Raw genomic sequence first — 25,714 nt, forward strand, 5'->3', positions numbered from 1 at the left:
ACATTCCATACTGGGGGCTGATTTACCACCCACGTGCTGCTTTAGCTGCGCACTCGGTGCCTTTCAGCTTCCACTTCAGTGCTGAATTCACTCCGTTCAGTGCGCCATTCCCAGTTCTCCAACACGCTCATTTTCTGCTTCTGGAGGTGAACACTTCTTTCAGATTTATTTTTTTTTTTTTAATTTCCCTTATCTTTCAACTCCTCTTTGTTCACAGTAATGCCACGTTCTACTCATTCTTGCATAATCGAGCATCTTTTTAAAAATATCCTTTTAATCCCCAATACCTTTTCCATAATAGAAGTGCCCTGCACCTCCTTGGTCTGTGGCATTTCTCACTGCCTGCAACTCTTCTTAGAATTTGGGGTTGTATCAAAACCCTCCTTAACATGAAGTCATTAAATAACAGATAGCGAAGCCATAGCAGGCCTGGGAGACCATACAACCTGCACCAATTCATTCTAGCAATCCAAACAAACAAACAGAAAAATCAGTCTGAAAACAAACTATCCCTTCCAGGTAAGCCCCAGTTCTTGGTAACTTCACTGATTTCAACTAGTTCGTGTCTCTGGATCAGAAATCTCCTTAATCTGACCCTTCCCCCAGGCTGCACAGGCTCTGCCCTTTTCCTTAGAAGAGGTGCCTTGGCTTTTTTTTTTTTCCCTGCTTACCTCATATACACAGTTTTCCTGTTATTATACTTGGGATTTAGAACTTGTCTAGAAACAAAAGGCGTTTTATAGAGCCCCAGGTGTTTTTGTACTTGGCTGTTTCCATCTCAGTTACTTGCAAAGCTCGTGTCCTGGCACAATTTTATTTTGTCTAACAATGAAAAGAGCCCCTACTGCATCACTGGCCCAGAGTCTGCCTCACTGCCTGCAGCAGTGTTACTGCACCCAGCTCGAGGAGCTGCTCTCCCCACTCCTGAGCAATTTTCAAAACAATAGGAAGACAGAACAAAGCCCGGTTCTGCCATTTTGTTTAGAGAAGCAGCATTCAGGGCACGTGCAGGCACTCCAGGAGCTACTTACAATGAGTATAGCTACCAGCGCTCCCTGGATGAGTCCTGTTAGAACATCGCTCCAGTGGTGTTTGTAGTCAGAAACACGTGACAGGCCCACGTAGATGGATGCAGCAATCAGACCAAACTGTACGGTGGGACGTACAAGCCTTGCCCAGTCACCTTTCATCCTGGCTTGAAGGTAAAGCTAAAGCAAAAAAAAAAAAAAAAAAAAAAAAAAAAAAAAAAAAAAGAAGTTGTTATAAGATGCTGTAAGTACAAAGCAGTTACATTAAATTGCCTTCAGTCTGTTCAGAGTTGAGTTGAAATAGACATGACAACATCCAGAAATGTACCTCTTACAAACGCAGAGCCCCGTCTTGCTCTAGGCAGGAAGCACCTGAGTAAAATCCACAGCCTATGCACAGAGCTGGCCAACTTCTAAGCCAGCTTTTTAAGCCTTATTCCCAGTTCCAGTTACCTTTAGTACCACCAAAGTTCTAGCACAACATTCCAGCTGTAGTTACGTGTTAAAACCAACAAGTGTCATGATCTAGATCTAGGATCACATTCCTCAGCTGTCTGTGGTTTACTTCACTTAACCTATTCCCAGTCCTTTCCAGCTGCATACTAACCATGTTACCTGTCTGGTACGCAGAAGGATGGATGCAGTTTCTATGCAGTTTCCATTCTTTTTCTCTCCCCCTTGGCTCTATCTTAGATATATATACACACCTGTGATTTTGATGTGTTGCCCCAAACTCATTCCATGACACAAAAAAAAAAAAAAAAAAAAAAACACACAGGATCTCCAGTGTGTATCCCCTCTGTCCTATCTACGACAGAGACCTCTTATTTCAGCCATAAGAGGAGCTTCTAACTGTCCACCCTGTAAACATCATTGGGTTTGCTCTGGAACTTGATCTTGTTAAAAGAGGCAGCATGGTTACTGAACTTACTGGGGAGAACAATGCAGATGGAGGTTATATTTAACATCGAGTACATCTCTCAATACCATCTAGGAACTCCAGGTCTAGTACAAATCCTTAATTGACAGTCTCGCAAAATCACAGAAGCAAACTAAGACGCAGACATCAGGCACTGAGACAACACACTGAGCTCCTGGCAAATCCCTCCGCTGCCAGCCCCAAAAGCCATGGCTAGCTTTAGAGGCACCGCATTTACAGTGTCAATATGGGCACAGAGCACGCTCTGTAGGGGCAGAGGTGCTACTTTCCAAAGTTAAACATTTGAGGAATGTTTGGTTGGTTTCTCTGAGTAACTTGCATCATGGCTTTGACATGCTGACTTTTTCAGCTATAAATGGACCGTCAAAAAGATCAACACTATCCATAACTGCTCCTCTTTAATAGCAAGGTCAGGATGAAATCAGACTCTGAAGAAGCTTCGGCTCAGCCTGAACTGGAAAACATTTTCCTTTAAGTAGCACTCTGCATATTTCTGGGGACCTTAATTTTACCACAAGGAAAAAGGGGAAACTGTTGAGGCACTTTGTAAGTTATCTGTCACACAGTTTTTCTAACGAAGGGTGTTACGCTGCTCTTACATTAATGCTACTTCTGGATGTACTTCAAGCAGACCAGGTGTCAGAGAGCCGAGGTGGGCCCTCAGAGCACATGCTGGTAGTCTACAAAGAGCTGGCTGATGGTTTGATACTGGCTGTTCTTTCCCCTTTCCCTATTCCCACTGAATTCTGCTGAAGGCAGCTAAAAATACCTTGCTGTAATAAAGTTTTTTCCATGTAAGCATTTCTGGTAGTTGGCAGAAGCACGCAGTCAGATTAAGAAAAAGGGTTATGCAACTGCAGATAGGTGGGAAAACTGAGTTTCCTTCTGAAGGAAGAAAATGAGGCAAGCCTCCCAAAAATCGAGCTCTGAGAAACCATACCAGTCTGCACGACACCAAATTACCAATGAAGAACTTTGGATCTCCCCTAAGCAGCATGTATTCAGGGCAAGTTTCTGATTTTCTTTTTGCATTACAAAGCTGCAAGCTGGCTCTAACATTTACACGGAGGTCTCATTTGCATTGAGAGCAGTCTCTAGTCATAATTAAGACCTGGAGCTGCTTCACCACCTGTAGGAGATGCACGGTTAGCTACAGGCTTCCACCAGTTCTCAGCACTTCTTGCAAAGGCTTGCACAGCTCCAGCTGCAGAAGCTGTAAGGAAAACCCTCAGAGCCCTTCTCGCACCCCCTGCTAGGGGATGGATTTATGTTGCTCCAGAACCCAGCCTGTGAAGGGTGAGAACTCGCACCGCAGAGAAGCATCCGTGCGGCCGAGGGCGGCTGTGTTTAATTTCAGAAGCAGCAGCTGCTCCTCTGGTTACAATTGTGCTTTCTGGTCCTGCTCATTAGGCGTGGAGTCATTTCTCCTACAAGCCAGCTGCTGCAGTGGCAGATCCCGTGTTATTTTTGAACAGGTAACCTCACGTTCACGTTACTTTTAATGGGCTCAGGCAGTGGTGCCCTCCCCAAAGATTGTTCCTCCTACCCTGACTCAGACAACAGCAACAGATTGGGGCTGAAACAGGTCAGTAATGTTCAGGAAAACAAAGCACTCCGATGAAGAAGGAGCTTTTGCTTTCTGATTCCATCAAATATAAAATAAAACAAGCTTGATACCAGAAGTGTGCCCGAGAGCCCTGTACATAGCATTACGTGCATCATGTACTATGCCCTGGCATTGAAACGCATTCACACCGACTGCTGTTCTGGCCCTGATGACTTCTTCAACAGAAGCAGCAGCAGGAAACGTTAGGAAACTGCACCTTTAGGAAACTTCATCTGGCTACCATGCCTGCAATGCCTCTCACCAGTGTTTCACTTGTGGCTGAGAAATTTCCGTGAGCCCACGGATGCAGCGCAAGCATCCAGAGCTGTTCTGGCTGCAACATGCTCCCATCAGTTCGGTTACATTACCGCTGCTTCTTCCCTGCTATCCTGTTTCTGAGTATCTGCTCTTCCAGAAACACCGTTCAGCTGTGAACTATTTCTCCTCCCTGCTCCAGTTCCTCCTGTTTTTGTTTTTTCGAAGTGCACAAATAGATTTCACAGAAACACTCTTGTGATAGGATTAAATAATCACCAGCATTTCTTTCACTAGCTAATGCTTACTCTATAATGAAAATATGTTCTCTACACCACACACATCCTGAACACAAGTTTCTTCTTAATCTATGGTCTAGTACTTCATTTCTAAAAATACACACAGGAATGAAGAGAAACTCACAGCCACTTTGTGGCTTCTTGCAAGAAGCCGCAGACATGAATGGAAGGGTCTCTGCAACTGGAGAATTATTTGCTACTCAACATTTCTGGCATAATTTTCAACTATTTGCTCTTCCACCGAAGCAGTATTAATACACATACACACGCCTGCCTGCCTAATTTTAAAGTACGGTGACTATTTCCTAGACAGACTTCGGGGCTGTAATCTGCGGCTCCACGAGAGACTTTCCGAGCAGCTGACACCTCGCGGCCCTGCCTTCAGGGCACAACGCTCTGACATCTGCTAAAACCTACTCATTCCACCAGGGTCGTTTATAAAATATCAAAACTAAATATCTGAAAATTTCTAGGCCATCTTTCATTTAGTATCTTCTCAGCTTTGTTTTTTTTTTTTTTTTTTGTCCAGAAACCTATTACATACATGTTGCAGTACAAAGGTACAGAAGATCCCCCTGCACTGCCAGTCCTCCTATAAGTACAGGAGGAGCAGAGAAAGTTTGGGGTTCTTTTGGGGACCTTTCCTCCACTCACTCAGGACGATTCAGTGCCTGCACATACTGAGTTGCCCTGTCACTGACTGAAAGTTGTTCTCTTTGACAGGATTTTCTATTTCCTGGTATGAAGAGGCCTTGTTAATCACACTCCCTATAGGTGCCTTGTTGTGATAAAGAGCTGGGGGAAAAAGAAGAAAGTTGCAAAAGATCAGTTTTCCTATGAAATTAGTCCCACTTCGAGACCACAATAGTCCAATATAAACTTGATAAAAGCAAGTAAATAGAGCACTAGTCGTGGTTAATCTTCGTCGTCACAGTATCTCCCAGAGCACTAAGAAACAGCCCCATTTGCTATTAATTTATTTGCCCTGTTAGCGGGCACAAGGTTCTACTGCAGTTGTAGTAACTCTCTGGCTCCACGACTGACGACAGGTAGAAAAGCTTCTTGAAAGCAAATCAGCTGGCCCAAGAAGTCCCAAGAGCCACAAGGAGTAACCGGAGTTGTGGAAACCCACCATGAGGATTTTTTCCCAAACCAAGCAGCTCTGAAATAGCTACACATAAGCCACCTCGAGTGTGTGTACACATGCATGCGGTCGGCTTTGGGATTTCTGGGGCGAGGAGAGGGGGTAAAGAGGTAGCGTGTTTTGGGTTTGTGCTGCTAATGATGAAGGGATGGAAGGAAGAAGAGAAAGCACAGGAGGCAATAGTGCTGCCCTTTAGACTTAGAAAAAGAGAACCAGCAGCCTCAGTAATTATGATTAAACATAAAGATTTGGGGATAAGAACGTAAGAATAAACACTGACAATCCAGGCACATTTGTAGGATGGGAGGAACTGTGTTTCTATGGACACCCCAAGGACAGCATCCTCCCTCCATCCCCTGATGGACGGGGTTTTCCATCAGGAAGCTTTGTGGTTGCACGGACAGCCGAAGCAGCAGTCCACCTTCAGCTGCCTTTCTGTAAGGGGAGGGTACCCCAATAACTTCCTTACTACCAGCTTACACACGACAGCTTGCAGCCCAGCATTTTCAGTGCAAGCTGTTGCTCACACGCAGTCCTCCAAGAGAATGGAAAAGACAACACATGCACCTGGGTCCTTGCACAACGATAAATAAGAAGCAACAGAAAGTGTTCACAGACACGTGGATGGCCTGCTGTCTTCCTGTCCCACGCCTGCTCGATAATCCAGATAATAAGACCTCTACCCTGCCTGCACTAGACAACACCGGGGTAAAAGTTCCCCCCCTAGGTCACATCTTCCAGGCTTTCCACTTCTGTGGAGGTTTGCAGAATAGCCCTTCCCTTTTGCTTGTTACAGGAAACTCAGATTTTCCTTTGCATGAAAGCTGTTTTGTACAGGAGCTATTATTCATATTTCAGCTAGCACAAACCCTGGAAATCAGAGCAGTATAAGAAATCCAGGAAACTTGAGTAAAAAAATCGCCATTCTCAGCACAAAAGTGTCCCAACAGAAACAAGATGTGCTGAGAAACACTGCAACTGCCACAGAGAGAGGCGTGCGGTTATGTGAGGGCACCGCATGCGAGTGCGACAGCTCCCTCCGTACCCAGGGCACTGACATGGACACAGAGCCCCAGGCACCAACCAGCAAGACCCTGCCTGCAAACCAGGAGTCACACTGCAGCCTGTCTGATGCAAAGCTTGGATTAACACGGACAGCACCTATCTCCTGTAGTTCTAAGCAGGAGACACAACGCAAACGGTTTTTATTATTTATAGCACCCCAGAGATGTCGCAGAATTCATGGATCATTTGTGAGATGGGGCTTTTGCTTATTTGCTTTAAAACAAAACCTTAAGAGACTTCATGGTTTATTTTGCCTTTTTAGTAAGAACTCATTTTCTTAAAAATACACATTTATGACCTCTGGCTTACCTGCTCCAGCATTTTATTTTGAGTGTGCAGAAATGAAGGAGAAAGAACTCAGAATTATTTCTCCCCCTTCCAGAGAAGGAAAAGGACACAGGTCTGCACTTCCTTCAACGCAGGGATATACCTGGGCTGCTGTTGGCCCACCCCTCTTACCTTTAACCACGTTTTCCATGCTGACACGCCAGCAACAGCTCTGATGTTCAGAGCATGGTGAGCTGGTCAGGGGGCTGACCCATGGGACAGATGAATTCAGGAGCTAAACTCGGCCAGATTAGATAGAAAAGGCAATGTCTGTACTAACCTGGCTGGTCTCAGACAGCTGCCATCAAAAGGCATTTGATACTGAGAGCTGCCTCCCGTGCAGTGGGGAAACATCCTGTCATTTACCAGTTCAAAAGCCACGCTCATCTACTTTACAGAGATACTTCCCAGCAGATAAGTGATAGCACCAGTAGTAGTAATCCTCCAGCCTCAGCTTGGCTGTATGCTGCAGAAATCGCTGTTTGCTGATACCATTTTTACCATAAAGCAGGGTAAATGGTAACTTTTTGTTCTGCTGTAAATACTAACACTTGGCCCTTTTATTAGGAAAGAAACTGAAACAAGTGTTTTTCTGCTGTACCTACCAAGTTATGGAAGCCTCAGTGGAAGGAAAGCACTGCAACGCTTTTATCTCTGTCCCACAGGAGCCACTTCACAGCAGCCTCGGCACTGCCAACAGCCAGTTTCCAAGCACACAATGGAGAAGGCATTTGGCTTCATTCGCTTACCACAGAAGAGCCTAAGTACTGATATTAAGCGTGTGCTGGAAGGGCATAGGAGTAGAAGCACAAGTGCCTTCATACTTGAGCCTCACAGCACGAACAGTTGTCCTTTATTTCTTCATCTCTGCTTTGAGCAGCGTGCTAGGCTCAGCCCAAAGCAGCAGCCAAAATGCTCTCGGTAGGAAATGCCTCTCCGTTAGCTGCTGAAGACTGGGTAGTGCTCAGCTTTCATGTGGGCAGGAACATATTAGGGACATTCATGGCTCTGTTCAGCAGCGTTTGGGAAAGTGAAGAAACACTGCTAAGCAAACAGGCATACCTACAACGCTGTGTTAACATGCAAGCAGGGCTCGGGAGCCTTTGTTTCACTCAGCCTCCAGTCCCAACACAAACAAGATTTCAAGCCCAAAGTTTGACTGGCGCATTTAGTAGCATAAGTACAAAAAATAAAAATAAAAACAGAACAGCCTAAACCCTGCTTCCATTTGTGTTTAGCACACGTCCCCTCTCTGCTAAAGGAGTGAGCTGCGAGCCCGGGTCACTGAAATGCCAGTCACTCTCCAGCTCTTCTACAATTTCCCCTTTCCCTGGGCACACAGGATGTTCTTTCCCAGCGAGCTGCGGGAGAGCTCGCAAGCAACTCGAGTTACCTTCTGCAGAGACCCCTCACCGCCTCCACCCTGGGCAAGGCAAACACGCTGCCCTCCCAGGAATAGCACAGCATTTCGGCCAGGTCCCTGCAGCAGGGCTCCACTCCTTATGCTGACAAAAATACAGAAGAAAACAGGAGCCTATCCTAGAAGCGGGCTGAAAACTGAGGCCAGATTGCTGTAAGGGACACGGCATCATAATATCCAGTTTAAAAAAAAGAAGCAGCAGTGATCTATAACATAAAGATAGGAGTGATGCACGCTATTTAAGCAGGCAGATTAGAGTTATTTAACATTCCCTGAAGTTACTCAGAACCCACATTTCCGTGTTGCCATTCTTTCATTCTTTAGAGCTTACCTGTTATTTCATAAAGCATTTATCTAATAAATGCTTTATGAAATAACAGGTAAGCTCTAAAGCAGGATGACCACGTCCCTCCTCCTCCTCACCCCGCAGGTGAGCGGGTTTCCTTTCTCAGGGCCAGGTGCCCAGCTCTGGTTTGCCACAGGCAATGCCCCTGCGTCTGTTTTCATGCCAGATGGTCACACGCAGTGAGCTACACGAGATCAGTTCACGTAGACTCTGTGCACCAACACTGAGAGTACAGAGAAGGTAGCAAAGCCCGTGCTCATTGCCAGTTCCTGGAAAAGGCTTTAAGCTCCATGAAGCTGCTCTCAGTTAGGGGGGTGTTAGTTGACGTGGTATGAGGCAGTCACTGCTTTTACTCAGACAACCCTTTAGAAGCCCACCTGCCGCACGTACAAAAGGCAAGCAGTGTGAAGGTAAGGAGTTAGGAAAGGAATATTAAGTAACTGTAAATACTGGGGAGCAAAGCTTCCCAAGGGTCAGGAGCCCAAATTACATACAAGGAAACATTGCCATTCCTCAAGTTCAAAGTTTAGCTCTGCTCTCTAAGCCTGCCCCACAAACCAAAAGACAAACTTAGGAAAAATGCTGTGAATTCTCAGATGCGTCTTGCCTAAGACTGTTCATGGGACATGAGATTCTTCCACATCTCCTCACCTCATCCTAAGCGTAAATCACATATGCCCAGTTTGGAATTTTAGACCCTCCAGCTCCTTCCTATCCTTCCTTCCCTGCAGTTCAGATTACCATCTTTTTCAGCTAGCACTCTTCCCAGCAATCCCCTGAGCACGATTCCCTGTAGATGCTCAGATCATACATTTTTCTGCTATAGATACCTGACGCAAGACGATGAGACCATCTAGTTAACAGGCTTGCTTCTGGGGAAAGCCTCTAGGACACAAAAGTCTGAAGATGCCCAAGAGATCTTTAAAACCACCACCATCACCACAAAATCCTTCCCTTAAGGATAAAGACTGAGCTGCGGGGTATTTCCAAGTACCCTGCCCTCACTTTGGGACGGGATTTTCACCACAGGAGTCTGCTTAAAGCTGCAGTTTTCCCTTCTGACACCAGGGGAGCCGTGTGGTCACAGCTCAAATACCGGAGCTGCCACTGACCTGCATTTTTTAATTATTTTTTTTCATGTCACCAATGGTTTGACCAGGGCTCCCTGCAGAGTACTATGCCCCTGTAACCAGCACAGCACAACTTGTGCCAGTCCCTGTGCTGCCTTATGGCTGGGCTCCCCACCAGCCCAAAAGGCACTGAACTTTTCCTCAGGAGAGGAAGCACACAGGTTATGGCAACAGAGATGTTTCTAAGGCCCACTCAGGTATTACCAAAAATAAGCACTTCAGAGATGTGGTAATGGAAACTACCTGTTAGCTAAGGAAAAAGCTGCCTGAAGCAACTGCAGCATTTTGAGTTGTGCTAATATTGAATAATCTTTTTTTCCTCCAAAGATCAAAACCAGCATGGTTATCTCCATGAGAAGCAGAAACAATGCAAAGAGTAAAGCAGAGAATAAACACTCAATAGGAAGTCAAGCATAAACAAACACCTCCTGATTTTTTTTTAATCATTCTGATATAGTTGCAGGAGGATAAACTTCCTCCTTAATTCAATCCTCAAAGCAACAAGACATCCTGCAAAGTAGGAAATAAGACCCAGAAGGATTATTACTCCACAGACACTGCCGTAGCTGTTCACAAATCAAAGCATCTAAAATATTTGAAAATTAATAATGAATGACCTCATCATGTTCATTTCTAACCAGTCTGTTCAGGTGCACAGAACAGAAAGTGCAGCTACAATTTGATTTATTCGTAGCACATCCATTCTGTTTTAAGTACCTGAAGCTGCAGAAGCATTTCATACCTTTGCCTAGCGTTTTGCAAGGTGGCTTGATTCAAACCACATACTTTCAGCATCTGCCATCTCACGGCTGCAGCGCCTGTGCTATCTGTGGCAGAGACCATTTCCCATTTTATCCCCCCCCCACCCCCCAAAGCGCTCCCTCCTTTCTGAAATGCGTAACCTGACAAAGTACACGTGTTCAGCAACATTCAGCAGCATGCTCACAAGGCAGATTCTTCTCGTCCTTAGGCAACCAGCATGCGTGCATCTGGTTGTGATTAACGCCGCCGATGAGTAATGCCACATGTTCACGGCCCTGTCCCACTCATGACTCAGTCCGCAGCTGGAGTAAGTGTGCAGGGAGCAGCTGAAGCCAGCGTGAGAGGTCAGCTAACAAGCAGGTTATCAAATGCCACAGGTCTGGTGTACAGCCAGGGGCAGCACTCTGCCTCGCCACGCGGGCAAGGTGGAGGGTGAGAAAGCAAGTTTGTCCCACCTTCCTGCAGCTGCTACCCGCTTGAATACACCTGTTTTGTCTTTTATTGAAAGGCCTGCATTCAGTGCAGAGGTTGGTATGCAGCAGTACTGTATCAATCAGTGGAAAAAACATCCTGCACAGGAGCTGTTAACCCTCTTCAGATGTCTCTCTGAAGAAAGTAGAAGTCTAAAGTCTAACCTCCTCAAAACCTCTTACTACTTGTACTCAACCATAGCTCTTTCAGAGACACAAGACAAGAAACTGAGGTGCAGGAAAAGGAGGAGAGCACCCATCATCCACCTCTGGCCAGGGTCTGGATACTAGAGAAAAAAAAGTTGACCGAAATCAGACCCTGTGTGAATTCAGTACATAGTTCAGGAGGGAACATGTGAGAAGGTAAACTCTTTTGGTGAGTGAGCATACAAGAAGCACAAAATTGAGGGCTACAACAGCATTTTCTTGCACCATCTCCCACATCCCAGTATTGCAGCACCAGCCACCATGCGGATGACTGCACGGCTGGATGGGTCCAACCCAGGCCTTCTGAAGGGGAGCACACTTGGGAATTAGGTTCCTTCTTGTGCCTGTGATTTCAAAACTGCTCTCACTAATCTTTAGCTCTGTTCTGAACATTTGGCTGCCACACCTGAGTGACAAACTAATCTATGATAAATCCCTGTTAAATAAATGTTATGTTAAGAGAGTTAAGGGTATTTGTACCTCTACTTTTTAAGGGTGCTGACACAAACTCTGGATTTACAGCCTTTCCAAGTGGCATACAGAGGAAGGACTTGACCCCCAGCATCCCACCTCTTTCCCCATACAGAAGGTTGCTGAAGAGTGAAGGATGCATAGACACACAAACCCCGCAGTTGCCTGTAACTCAGCGCAGGAGTTCAGCAACTCCCCACACAAGCTTCCTGCATGGATTTAAAAGAACAAAAACAAAAACACCCAATGCCATAGGCAACTGTAGAAAAGATTATTCAACCCACATGGAGAAATTAGCATCCTCAAAAGAAATAATAAAAACACCTTTTTGCCAAAGGCTGCTTTTTAAAAAAAAAAAAAAAAAAAAAAAAAAAAAAAAAAATCCTAGTAGGTTAAACAAACAAGGTCTGAAGTCACAGAATCACAGAATTATCTAGGTTGGAGGAAACCTCCAAGAGTCCAACCTCTGACCTAACACTAACAAGTTCTCAGACCCCATCACATCAGACCCAGAAACAATCAGTGTTACCTGGTGCATTTGTCAATTTTCACTTTGTCTAATATATTTTGGGGAGATTTAATCTTTGCTCCTTGGCATCATGGAAAGCCAAAGTTGCAGAACACTGTTTAAAACTAAAAGGTCTCTCAGTGTTACAGCACGTAATTGAGGCATGGGGGGAGTTCTCATGACCAGATGCAAGGTTTCAAAATAGCAACTTCCTTTCTTCTCGGTCTATGCTGGCTGAGAAGTCCTCCTGACCACAACCTCCTTTCCCACAAGCTGCAGCAAGCAGGGCTCGTTATTCATACACATGACAGAGATAAAAGTTCAGACAGATTGAAATCCTCGACCAATGACTGTAATCCAGTTAGTATAGATTATAAACCATATTCATAATACACCTATTAAGTTCTCATCTCCGAGTTTGTGCTTCAGAAAGGATGCAATGCCACATTTTCACATTGCTCAAGAAAAACCATGCAAGGATAAGTTATATCAGACACACATAATCAAACAATGGAGGAAATCAGTATTAGGTTGCTACACAGCAGGAACTGTTTCACCATATCATTGACACAGTGATTTTGATCTGTTTTCTGGTTTGTTTGGTCTTTTTTTGAAATCACCTAACAGATGGACCTATACAATTTTGGAGACTGCCAATGACAATGAACAAGTAAAGACACTTGCCTTTTTTTAAAAATAGTTGACAGATGAGAATCCTGTGCCATCCTGTATATATGTATAAACTTCTCAGTTACAAAATTTATTCTAGGGTTGATGAGTTACCCTAGCCGACTTGGACTGAAATGTATTGAAGATCAATACTGAAGATCAGCACTCAAAGAAGCACTCACTGAAAAAGCACTGGATAATCATACATAAACAATATCAAACAATACAACACTCAAAATAATTTGCCAACAGTTTAAGGCCACGTGTGTGTTTGTTTCTTTAAGTAGGCTTTGCACATTTCATTGTCAGACATTTATTATTTTAGTGTCCCTTGCACAAAACAGCTCAAGCAAATATCTCTATTTTGTGGTCAATAAGACTTTTTGTTGGCATGTAGATGGAAAGAGTATACTTACTGCTAGGAAAAGCATGCAGTACATGGAGAATGATGAATGGCCAGAGTAAAACGAGAGTCTGGAAGAAAAGAGATCAGACATTTCATTATTTTTCCATTTGCAACAGTCTACAATGATACTAAGTTATTTTACACAAGTGAACAAGGAAAATGCAAACATCCCCATGCTATTACTTCAAGGATGCTATCTGTGCACAGAAGTCATCACTAACGTCTGACGACAGTTTTTGACAAAAGAGGGCTGATTTCACTATTGAGAAGCTATCCTATTTCAATGTTAAATTGATTTCAACATCTGGTAGTAACTGCCTGTCTTTTGACTAAAGCTTGACTAGCAAGTGAGCGCATCCTTAAAACTAGAAATCAAGCGTGTATTAAAGCAGTATATTTGTGTTGTGTTCTTGATAAACACCAGAACTAAAAAAGTGTAAATATCATCAATTTAAGAGTGCCTATCTGATAGTCACAGCATGGTTATGAGAACAAATAGCATACTCACCCAAAATGAATATTCATAAATGAATATTGTTAAATACTGCCTGATAGTGACTGCTCGTGTTTAGCTGTTTGTACTACATATTTGTGAAACATACCACTTCGTACAGACTGACCACTGACCCACTGAAGGGGACAGGCAGGAAGACAGTTCACCAGCCAGCCAAGTGCAAAAGGTGACACCCCATCCCACATTTATGGAAACAGTTTTATACTCAGTTATTTCGTTTAAGAAGTAGCAATATTGCCTCTAACTTCTTCTAAAGGGAGCTTCTAGGCTGAGAGGTGTGGGCAGCCGGCAGCAACAGCCCCAGGACACCGAGGAGGCCTTGAGAGGGCCCTCACGTCAGGGGCTGCGGGTAATGGCAGAGGCCTGACAGGGCTCCCGAACCTGAGGCAAACCATACACAGGACAAACCCCTGCCACTTCTTTGTCAACAAGGGCTGGTAAAATGGAAGGAGGTTTCTGATTCGATCTTCAATCACGAGATGAAATTGTATTTCAATTTTTTTTTTTTCCTACCTTATGTGGAGCACCTACAACTGTTTGGCCATTTCACAGGCTATCCACCAGGCCTCTGACAGGCGTCTGTGTGATTTAGCTGTGTAACCCACTTAAAATCTTACATACACGAACAAGGACAACTTAGAAGAGTTTTCATAGCTCCCCTGGTGGCCCTCTGCCACCTCACGACTTCAGGAGCTGAGCCAGCTGGAGAGCCTGGATCAAGGGAAATCCCTGGTGAAGGAAACATCTCTGCTGTTCCCACCAAGAGTAATGATGTGCAGTAAGATAATTGGGTTCAACACTCAACACTAACTGATTGCCTTCTTGAGAGTATTTCAATCCCATGCACAAGGGAAACTCAATTTGCACGCACAATATTAAGAAACTGCATCAGACAGTGGAAAGAAAAATGCACGCTAAGTGTCCTGTGTAGGCAGGAAGAGCTCTTGGTTTACATTTGGTTTAAAGCACTATCAATAGCCTTCATCTTCAGAGACCCTAAACAAGCCCTCTGAAAAGAGCAAGATGAGTACTGTGTATATGGAGATACCAAAGACACTTCCAATTCAGAAAAACTGTACTGACAGCATTATCTTCAGATACTTGAAATTCAAATCCAGGTTCTGCAGCAAAACTGCAGTCTCACCATCTCCACTGCAGTAGTCCTTACTCCTCACCAGCTGATCTCTGGATAGCAGCTTGCTATGAAATCCTGTATGACAAGAACTTGGAAGCGTTATCTTTCAGACAAGATATGTCTGAGCCACAAAGGAGCACTCAAAAAAAAAAAAAATCACAATAATGAATTCCTGAGCCCTGTGCCAATATTTTTATCTTCGGGGCTATCGCTGTTGTCCGTAAGACAAAACTTCCTGCAACTCCTTAGGGCAACATACTGCCAACTGTAGGCATTCAGAAGGGTGTTGAATGAGAGAAGGTAATAAATGCAACTCTTTTCATTCATTTTGGAATCCCTATGCCATTTTAAATGTGTTATTAGGTATGTCCAAAACCAAGAATGCCAGCAGCTAATGTAACATTAAGAATGTCTTGTTCCAAGTTGAAGATTACAAAATTTAAGTACAGCCTCATCAGGAATAGATAAATATGCTGTGCATGACTTAAAACTTTGTGTTTAGCACATGAAGTATTGCCAGAAATACAACTGGGACAAAATATCGATCCAACTTGTACATTGTGCAATCCCAGTGAAATTTCTTTGGTATTACTGCCATCCCTACACTTCCCTAGACTTTAATTATGAAAACTTTAAGATTCTTTCAAATCTTTAAAGTGAAACAATGCAGAAGTTTTCTGACTATTCCTCAGCATGATTGCCATGTGCCAGCATTTAAAATTAAATGATTAAAAATAAAATCAGAATTTACTAGTTCCAAGAACACAGGAGTTCTAGATCAAATTACATTTGTAAATAAAGTGCTATAGGCAGCATTCAAAAGCCCTGCTTCTGGCTAATGAAGGAAGGGGTAAATTATCTCAGCAGCAATATCTCAGCCAGCTGCATTACCTACAGGAGCTGCACAGAGCCATGTCTACAAATTTGCTAAGGTCTTTACTATGTTCACAGAAATACAGAAAGGCAAACAAGAAAAGTTTTCCCAAGAGACGGAAACAAGTCAGAGGTGGGAGACAAACACAAACCCCCAACTCTCTCAAAACATTAGAGTTTGGATTTTGACTTGTGAAAGCTGCATTGCATTTTTACCTGCTCCCAAGCAGAGTCACTACCTACTTTCAGCACACAAAATAAACTGCTAACCTTTCTTCATTTAAACAGCTTAACACTCTGTTTAAACTGCTCTTAAAAGCGTGGCTTCTTATATGCTCGTAAGAACTACTGAAGGTGCAGAAGCATTAAGCAAAGTGCACTTCTCTGCAACAGTCTGATAGAGGAATGAATAGCCTTAGTGAAGCAAGAGATTAGGAAAGAGTTGGATAAGTACAAGACAATGAAATATTAAACAGCAAGTTAAAAATCTTTTAAAAGATTTAGAAGTGACAGTAAAATGGAATAGCCCAGAAGCAAGGCTATCTTGTGCCACAAAAACATGATAGAGACTTGCCTGTGGGTATTGTCTCAGCTTAATTGTTGGATTTTGTATGGTAATATTTATGAACAGAAAACAGGATATCCAACAAAACATTATGCCTGTTTCTGTATCATCAACACAAAAATAATCACCCACTGGATTAGCCTGCAAAACTCTTCTATCCTCAGGTTCTCCAGATTCTTCACATCTGACTCAAAGCTTCCCTTGACATTCACGTTACAGATTTCATTGATCTGGTGGGGAATAAAATGTCCAACAAACTGCAGGCCAGCACGTCCATTTCAAGTGTGCCAGACTGCTCTGCACGCTTGGCAGGGAATTATTCCTAGAATTAACACACTGAGGACCTGGTTTAATAAGGTGATAGTGCTACACACAAGCTGAACACCACATTCTTTAAAGACAACCAGCTCTGCGTTCAGCAATCAACATGTTTTCACATGAACCCACTCTCTTCTCGAGGTGTCGGACTTCTACGAGAACAAGTTCCAAGGATATCAGTGAGGACTCAAAGTTCTGAGTACTTTGCGCTTCACTGCAAAGAAACGGTCAATTAATTGCACAAGCAAGTCATGTATATTTAACAACATCCACAACTAAGAAGTCAGAAATCCATTTTCAAAAGACGGTATTATTTACAGTTACTCCACCTTCTTCCTTCCCTGCCAGTAGTTAAATTCATACTGAAGTACAGAGCATGACATTCAGAGGGAAGAGCTGCCAGGCTTCCCAATTTTACTGACAAAGGTGTTTCTACGTGAGGTTTCTGTTAAGTGTCTTGTACAATTCCCTAATCATACTTGGGGCAGGAGAGCAGAGCCACTCAGCTCTGCTTTAAGTAGAGGCAGATACTAAGCAAACTTTGCCAGCACTGAGACAAAACATGCCAAGACTAGGTTAGTAAAAAGAAAAATGTGTAATTACCCATCTTCAAAAAGCAGAGCAATCTCACCGTTTTCTTATCTTACACAAATGAAAGTTCCCTGCTTGTCCTACTGACGAAAAACAGAACTAGCAGGTTCGAGGAAGAAAGAGGCAGTCCTAATTTGCAATCACCTTCTTCTCTCCCCCACCTCTATTATTCTTCTGCAACAAGCCCTGCAGATAGTGCAAGAGGCAGGGGAAGAAAGTAACCTTTTCCTGAGGTCAGGGAGAACATGGAGTGGTTTCACTCAGCTCTGAGTGCCAGGAGGCTCGTCTTCACAGAGGTCAAGCGGGCTCTTAGACTCAAACCTCTGCTGGCATAGGCTGTTGGGTTCCACTAACCTACCACCCTGGGAACTGGAGAAATATAGCACAACACATGCAAGCAGGCATGGACTTTGTTGTTTTTACAGAGAGATTACACACTGGTGGAACAATCTAATTGGGCAATTTCTAGTTAGCTAGCTGTTCTGCAGCTGTCATTGTGGCTTGTACAGGTGGCTACCAGGAGAATGAACTTTCCTGTAAAGATAACCAGTAGAGAAGAAGTTTTATTAGCCTGCTGTTTTTTCTTTTCAAATGAGCAAAAATTCACCTGTGTCCTGAACTGACTAATATTCTCTCTTCAACATTTCATCCAGGGAGCAAGAAGTTACTCAAACTCCCAACATTTTCACCATGCACAAGCACATACGCTCTGAATTCAGCATTACCAAGTCCAGTCTACTGGCACGTGGCAATGGCATTCCATGCTCACATTGCAAAACTACCACAGTTTTCCTGTGTTGTGTTTTACTTTGACACTCAGTTTAGCTTAACGTCCAAAGGGAAATTTGATTTTCCCCTGTATTTCTAGTTTACCTCCTCCAAATAGAAAAAAATTGCAACCTTGTTTACTTCTTTCATAATAATTCTCTCAGGAAAAAGTAAGAGTGAAAACAGCGAGTGAGACTCAAACCAGTATTTCTAAAGGCTGGTTTGCTCTCACACGCATCAGATTACAAACCTCTGTTCAATTAGCCATGTCTGCACAGGTTATCCACGTACTTTCCTGACTCACAGGAGTGTTACCATCATTTTACATAAAGGGAATGAGAACAAAAAAAGAGTAATCCCTGTTAAATCACAGATTTGATTAATGATCCCTCTTTAACAAACTGCTTTGGAAACAAAGCACCTGGAAAGCATGCAGAACCTTATCTCCAGTCCACCCCCCACCCCAAAGTTTGTAATCCTCAGCAATTAGGGGGCAAGAAAGCTGTCAGCACTAAGTGGATTTCCTGCAGTACTGCTTGAGCTTTGAGCAACATACAGATACGCTCATGTCCATTTCGAAGTAGTCCCTTTCTATTGATTTGGGCATAGGCTGTGCAAGTCAAAAAAGTTCTGCCAAACGATAAGATGCATCTACCTGCTCCATTAGCCATAGCTAAATTACAAAAAAAAAAATCAGCATCACAAACTACACACTTTGATTGCTAATGAACTGAACGGTGATAATAAGTAACTGAACTAATAGATAAATTTTAAGTAAGTATATTTTTCAGGCTGACATTTGTGTCTTCTTAAGCCTAATAATACATTTAATAAACCAGTTCAGGTGCACATGAGATGCAGTGCCTTAGCTTACACGACTTGACCAATAGATAGGAAGAGATGCCCTTGGAATAAAGATACAGGCTCTTTGCCACACAGTGATTCAGTGGAGCGCTGTATGCCCAGATCAAACTAACACCAAAAACAGCAGGGACAGCTATTTCTGAGAACTGTAAAGAGTGAGGAGCCATATTTTCAGTTATGAAAATTAATGCTATCCATCACCACATAGAAGGGCCAAGTCGCATCAGGACAAAGAGCTGGAAGATCAGAAATCTGATCCGGACCGCAGAATTGCTTCTCAGTTGCTTACAGCAAGTTTATCTTTCAGATCTGGTGCTCCCTGTTGACAATTAATTTCTATTAGAGAGGCAGCTTTCTGTGCTCTCTAGATCAAGTACAGCCCCCTTTCATCATTCACCATGGACCAGCAGCAACTTCTGAAGTTTAATTATTTAAGAGGTTCATTGACCACCGTGTTTAGTGTTTTCCTTCCATGTAACCTTCCCACAAGCGTTAAGTGTGGGTACCCTAATTTAGGCTCCAGCTCTCAGGAGTAGAGGATTATTTGGATAGGACTGAATGTGTTCACAAATCAGCTGTGCTGCATCTTGGATAACAGTAATGACAAAGGGGTGAGAAGCAGTGGTAAAGGGAACAGTTGCATCATTTGATTAATAGCAAAAATGTATCTGGCATTCAGTCCATTCAACCTTTCAACTGCTTCAGTATCCAGACTTCCTCAGAAGGTTTTGGCAGGCATCTTTCCAGAACTGAAACATACTGAATAGGTTCTGATGAAAACTCCTGAACCTTTAAGCTTCCGCACAGTGACAGTGTAACAGCTCAAAGGTTAAAAGCTCTGTAACAGAAATAATCAGATTGCTATACACAACATACCAGTAGTACCCAAGCAAACGTGTAGTTAACAAGTCTGTATAAACTCTAGAGACATTTCTGATTCATGATGTTATTGGAAACTGCCAGATTAGATAAGTAAACTATTTAGTTATGTTTGAATGAGTAAGTGCATTTTGTTTTTTTTCCACAAAGCTTAGTTTCAAAACAAAGCTTTTATGAAATACTCCAGCATAACATTATTTTAACACACAATGGTGCTTCATCTTAGAAATACCACCAGTACCAAGAGAGAACTATGAAAATTAGGAACAATTGTGTAATAAAGACAGGTTAGTGTGAAGCAAATGTCCAGTCTTTTGGGTTACATTTAACAAAATCCAGAGCAAATCACCTGCAAAGGCTATCTAATGACACAGGAAAAAAAAAAAAAAAAAAAAAAAAAAAACCAACTGATTAAAATCCAAGCAAGTTATGTCTGATTTTTATTTTATTTTTTAAACACTGAGTTTTAAAGGAGTTTTCCCTATGTAGAAGGGAAAACATGAGTTTCCACCTTTATTTTGAAGTTCAACCAAACCTTTATGCAGGCTTAGCCCCATGCCAGCTGTCTGACATGGGTACTTAGCTCCTGGGAACTGCTCTAAGGGAATTAACCACACTCACTGGCACGCATGTGCACTGCCTGTGAAAGAGCTTGAACAGACAACTCTAAACAAAGCTAAAGTAAAATTCCTGGCAAATGATTAGTCAAGGGCACCACCTTGGCAATTGTGCTGAAATAAATTATCGAGGTCAAAACAGTCAGCTCTAATTTCCTAAAGACTTCTTTGAAGATTACATTTTGTTTGCAATGGCAGACTACACATCTTGTTCTGAGTGCAGGCAGCATGACAGCAATATATCAACTGAAGTAGGGAACTGTTTTTTTCCACAGACATCTGAGTTGTGATATAAATCAGTACATTAGTAATACAATTATAGTTATGAACCTTCACAGCTGTGTTATCTGTTACCACAAATGGAGCAGAGTGACAGACTGAAATTAGAGACCTTCAACAATCCTCTGGTAAACTGAACTTTATAGAGAAAGCTTTTCTCACACACAGGCATCCCTGCTAGCCTCAAGTCCTCTTTTGAGTCTGACAGAGTTCAGATCGCATAGAGAGCCTTTCAAGTAGCTTGATTAGTGCAGCATGGCTTAATATTTACCACCTAAGGTTCAAAGGTTTTAGTTGCGTGTGTGCGTTCAGTTCAGTGAGCTGAAGAATGAGCCAGCAAGGACGGCTGCTTGGATCTGCACAGTCATCAGGTTTTCCTGTTCCTCCAAACCCAGGACTCTGACCTTACAGATCCCAGCCCATCACCATTCCCTTTTTTTTTTTTTTTTTTTTTATAAAAAACGACAAAAATGTTTAGAAGTCAGTAGTTAGAATACCGGGAGAAACTTGAACTGCTCATCTAAAATGCAATAAAAAACATGTCCAGAAGAGCTTGGAGTGAGCACAGAAAGCCTGAGCAGGCAGGCTAAGAGCCCTTTAGCACACACCCAGGACAATTACATGTGGGGGTGAACTTCACACTGTACAAGAAGGTGTGCTGATGGGAACTAGTTTAACCAGTGGTAAACCCAGAGAGTAAGCCAACAAACTGCACTGCACACTGCCACCAAGTTTAGCACTGCTGTAAGAGGTGGGGCATTAGCAGCCTAAACAAGCGTGCTGGTGTCCAGCTCATCTTTTAAATACCTACAACACTGCTCCCTTCCCCCTCTCCTCTATATTCAGCCACTCTGTTAAGGGAGAGCGCAGACTTCGGGAACAATTGCTGAAAATAAGTGTTTTGTTCTAGTTTGAGTAAGTTTCCTGAAAACTGAAAAGAACTCTGAAAAAGCTAACAGGTGCTCAGAACTGCTTTCCAACATGACTTAAGACTCAACTACAAAAAAAAAGTCTTAGCAGAGTACTTTCAGTATGCACTGCAGAAATATGGCAACAATTCTGTGCAGAATCAGTTCACCACTGTCCTTACTCAGACAGATCACCTGCACTGCCTTCTGTTTGCACAGAAGCAGAGGTTGTGCAAGACACTCTTTATGCATCTGCATATTACACACATGCACTTAGTTGGTTAGTTAGGAACCGTCAAGCACAGCCAATTTTTTTTTTTTTTTTTTTTTTTTTTTGCTTGAAGGACTAGTCTGTCAAAAAGACTGTTTACAATTACATTCTCACAACTTTCCAGCAAAGGAGCTGAATGCCCACTGTCTGTTCCCACCGTTGCAGTGTTTACCAAGGACAAGCAGGTTATGTTTATGCCTTCCCATCTGCAGAAGGGAAGCGACTGTTCCGTATCTCATACCAACAGCATGGCAATGTTTACAGCCCTGGAGTGGAAGGGAGCAGCTTGGTTTATATGATGACGACAGTGCACTGCCACATGTGTGCAGGACCTCTGCTTTCTCCATTTTTAAGGCTACGAAGAAGAGCAAGTTCCTTGCTGTATGCATCTCTGGCTCTTAAATACTGACCCCTTCATTCTCAGCATTCAGAAACCTGAACCATCTCCCTCTGCAACTCTCAAATTGCTTTGAAATATTATTGCTAATTTCATAAATTTCAAAAATTTTAAAGTTTTTGAACTGCATTCAAGCAAACTAAGTATGTATACATATACATAGATGGGTATATATATAATTAAAAAAAAAAAAAAAAACTGAGCCCAGCATTTACCTAGGTTTGAAATTCAATCCGGATTTTTCAGATGCAATCCAGCAGGACAACAAAGTTTCATCATGAAAGGACACATCTGGCAATTATGAAATCCAGTTCAAAACACATTTAACGCACAAACAAGACAACCCCCCCCCCCCCTTTTGCTCCATCTCTCTTTAAGAGAACAGAAATAAGCCATCCCAAATGCAGACGATGTATGAGGCAAGATGACTGGGACACCTCCAAATCTATACCTTAACCAAGAGCTCAGAATATGAGTAAAAGCTAATGAATCAAAGGGCTCAGGAAACCACACCATGTGTTAGCCCTTCTCCTTTTACAACCCTAGGTGCAGCTGTAGACACACAAAAGGAAAAGCAAAGTCATGAGAGCATCTCAAATAGGAAGCTTGCTCAGATGTTTAGAGGCCAGTGATCAACTCTTTCCTAAGGCTGAGGAAATGTGAAGAGTTGCTGAAGTCTTCTTTTGAGGCTTAATAAGTAATTTAGTGTTAGATACAAAATACCAAACCCAAGACATCTCAGGACCCACTAGTCTGACCAGGCAACTAGCAAACATTTTCAAAGTCCTGTAAGGATCAGAGGCATAGGAACCCAGATGCTTCGTATCCAGAAGGGCTTCGCCCAGGGAACTTTTTTGCTCCTTTGCCAGGGAACTTCATCAGCCTCAAAATCTGCTGGAAGAGCAACGTGGCAGGGTACAAGCAACTCAACAGCTTTCTTTTTTTTTCTTTTTTTTTTTTTTTTTTTTTTTGTTTTGACACTGCTGCTGGACAGGCCAAACAAGAAAGGTGCTTTGCTGAATCTATTACTCAGCAGCAAGGCTGAACTAGTTGGACACATCAGCATCACTGCATGCAGCAGCCAGGAGATATTAGGAATGCAGAGACAACCTCACAGCACCAGAACATCCCACGCCCTTGTGCAAGGAAACGAGTAGGAATAGCAAAAGGCCATCCTGATTCAGTGAGCACCATTTAAATTCAGACAGAAAAAAAGCACGAGATATAAATGGACTGCCTACCCAGGACAAGTGTTGATGCATCACCCAAGCATGCTGCAAAGGAATTCGAAAGGCCAAGGATGGAGCTGAAGTGCTGAATTCAACAGCTAAAATTCAGTGAAAGCTTCAGAAGACAAGGATCCATATTACTTTATAAAGACAGATCTCTAATGTATAATTTAAATGGCGGAGTTTGTCAGCTTTTAAAAGAAGCCAGCACATTCATTTTCTGAAGTGACAGTACTTTAGGTGAGATTTTACCCTCTGAAAAAAAGTTTACACTGTCATTCACAAAAACTGTCATACTAAAATACATAAAATAATTTTCTACATCCAAAATACAGAATTGCATTAACTTCATAAACCAGTTGCCAGGTATTCTTCATAGTTTGGGATGATCTCTTAAGCTTCTATTCACTAAATTGATTAGTCCTGTATAGATTTCAGAGATTTTTGTGAGCACTCTGGCACAGCAAGCAGATCAGGTACACTGAACCGGTGAGAAAACTGATGAAGTTAGAACAATCATGCCAGTTAAAGGCTCTTTGCTTTCAAAGGTTGTAAATTCAGAGTAACATTAGCAACACTGTTTCACACTCCTTATTGTTTTTTGGTGTTACAAATGGACTTTTCCTTCTACATTTTTGCAGGAAGTGATTTTTAAAAAACAGTAAATTCAAGGGAAATAAGTATAATTTAAATTTGAAGTTCTAGGGAGACATCATTTACACCAGCTGTAACGAGAACTTACTTTTCTTACCTCCATAGCCTATCATTTTCCCTGTGATCCAATTCAGAAGGCAGAGTAGTTGTACTACATATTTTGTGCTACACCGTTTATTCTTAACACTTTGTGGATAACATGTAAGCCTAAATAGCATCAGATTCAATACACCTGACCTTTCTACAAGGCTTAAATGTGCTGTTTGTGCTGCCAAGTTTAACATGATACACAGGACTGACTGCATAATCCTCACTTAAAATCTAAAAATACTGTCAACTGTATATAGCACCTGCTACATTGTTCAAGAATTTAAAGTGTTCTTTAGATTACACACAGCTTTTCGATACCGTAAGTTCTTTGTTTTCTTTGTGTGTGCTTTGTTTCTAAATTTATTTGGAGATTTTACTGGCTTGTAGAAAGAAGGGATAAAAATTTGAAAGAAAAGCCCATAGCCACACTAATTTCCCACCTTCCAAAGAGTATTGCAAGAAGCTTTGTGTAAGGTATACATTCTGTCTTTGGGATTGGACACTACATGCAAGAAACAATACCCATTCTTAGCCTAAAGCGATACTCAGTTAAAAGGCCAACCTGTTCCATGTTCAGCTGTCCTGATCAAACTTGTCTGCTGGATTCCAGATCCTGTTACCTAGGGGTTACCAATGCTCTTCTGCACAAAGGCAATCAAAATGCAATTACCAGCTCCTGACTGCCAAAAGGCGCCAGAAGCAACCAGTTAACATCTTCACTCAAGGTGTCACTGCAATCTGACACTACACTTAGAAGGCCACCACCCTGAAGCCACAAAGCACCATACATCTAAGCACAGTAACTTTTGAAGTTTCCCTTTTACCCCTAGCAGAAGCCTCAAATTTTTTGCAAGAGCAACCAAGTGTTAAATACACTTAATAATAAAGTGTTTTTTTGTTTTGAGGGTGTTTTTTTTTGAGGGTTCCATAATTCATATACTAGAAGAAAACAGAAGCACTTTGTGTTCATTACTACACCAGACATTCACGCTTACAAACTCATTTCAGACAGGCTGAACCAGCAAGTACAATAAAATATACTTGAGAGGACAGTAAAATACTCATCCACATCTCCTGCTGGTGAATATCTGTGGTTTCTATTAACTCCTTCCAATACAAGGAAGCTAACCAGCAGGACGCAAGGACAGCCTGCCACAGACGAGTTAGAGCAGACTGGTTTGAGAAGTGAGCCTTGCAACCAGCAAGGAATGAAGAAGTCATAATCTGTCCTTTGAGTCCTCGATGCGTACTCCTCTGAGGAATTCAGGTATCTTGGAAACCAACTCAAAGCCAGGTAAAAGTAAGTTGTAGCAAGCCAGAAGAGAAGGAAAAAATTGATCAAAAAAGGAAATCTGCAAAAGAATCCAGAGATATCTGAGAACAGCATAGACTGCTCACTCACTTCCCCCCTCTACCGTGTTCACAGCCCAGCATACCTACTCCATCCTACCGGGCCTTACTTTGCCAGAGTTGAAAGATAAGATGGCCTTTAGGCAAGTCACTGCCTTTACATATCCTAAAGAAAGTACCTGAAAGGCAATTTAGCAGCATTACAGTATATACAGAAATATACGAAGTAATATGATAATTACTAGCTGCAGTGACAGGAGAACAACTTGTTTTTTTCTTTGAGACTTAATTTCCTAAAACATTAAAACAAGCAGTGCCTCCCAATAAAGAACCAACATGATGTGGTGCCCTCCTCCACA

The 25,714-nt window shown here is 42.5% G+C and overlaps 1 protein-coding gene across 2 annotated transcripts in view; it reads right to left on the reverse strand.

Moving 5' to 3' along the window:
• The window catches only part of PLPP1 (phospholipid phosphatase 1), a 59,211-nt gene that overhangs the window by 864 nt on the left and 32,633 nt on the right, over nucleotides 1-25,714 (reverse strand). For both annotated transcript variants that reach the window (XM_032205323.1, XM_032205322.1), the window contains exons 4-5: nucleotides 13,064-13,121; nucleotides 1,032-1,208 (exon numbers count right to left, since the gene is read on the reverse strand). In XM_032205323.1, the coding sequence (XP_032061214.1) occupies nucleotides 1,032-1,208; nucleotides 13,064-13,121 (235 nt within the window). The remainder of the gene's footprint in view (nucleotides 1-1,031; nucleotides 1,209-13,063; nucleotides 13,122-25,714) is intronic.

This window comes from Aythya fuligula, chromosome Z (assembly GCF_009819795.1).
Source record: "Aythya fuligula isolate bAytFul2 chromosome Z, bAytFul2.pri, whole genome shotgun sequence".
Taxonomy (NCBI): Eukaryota; Metazoa; Chordata; class Aves; order Anseriformes; family Anatidae; genus Aythya; species Aythya fuligula.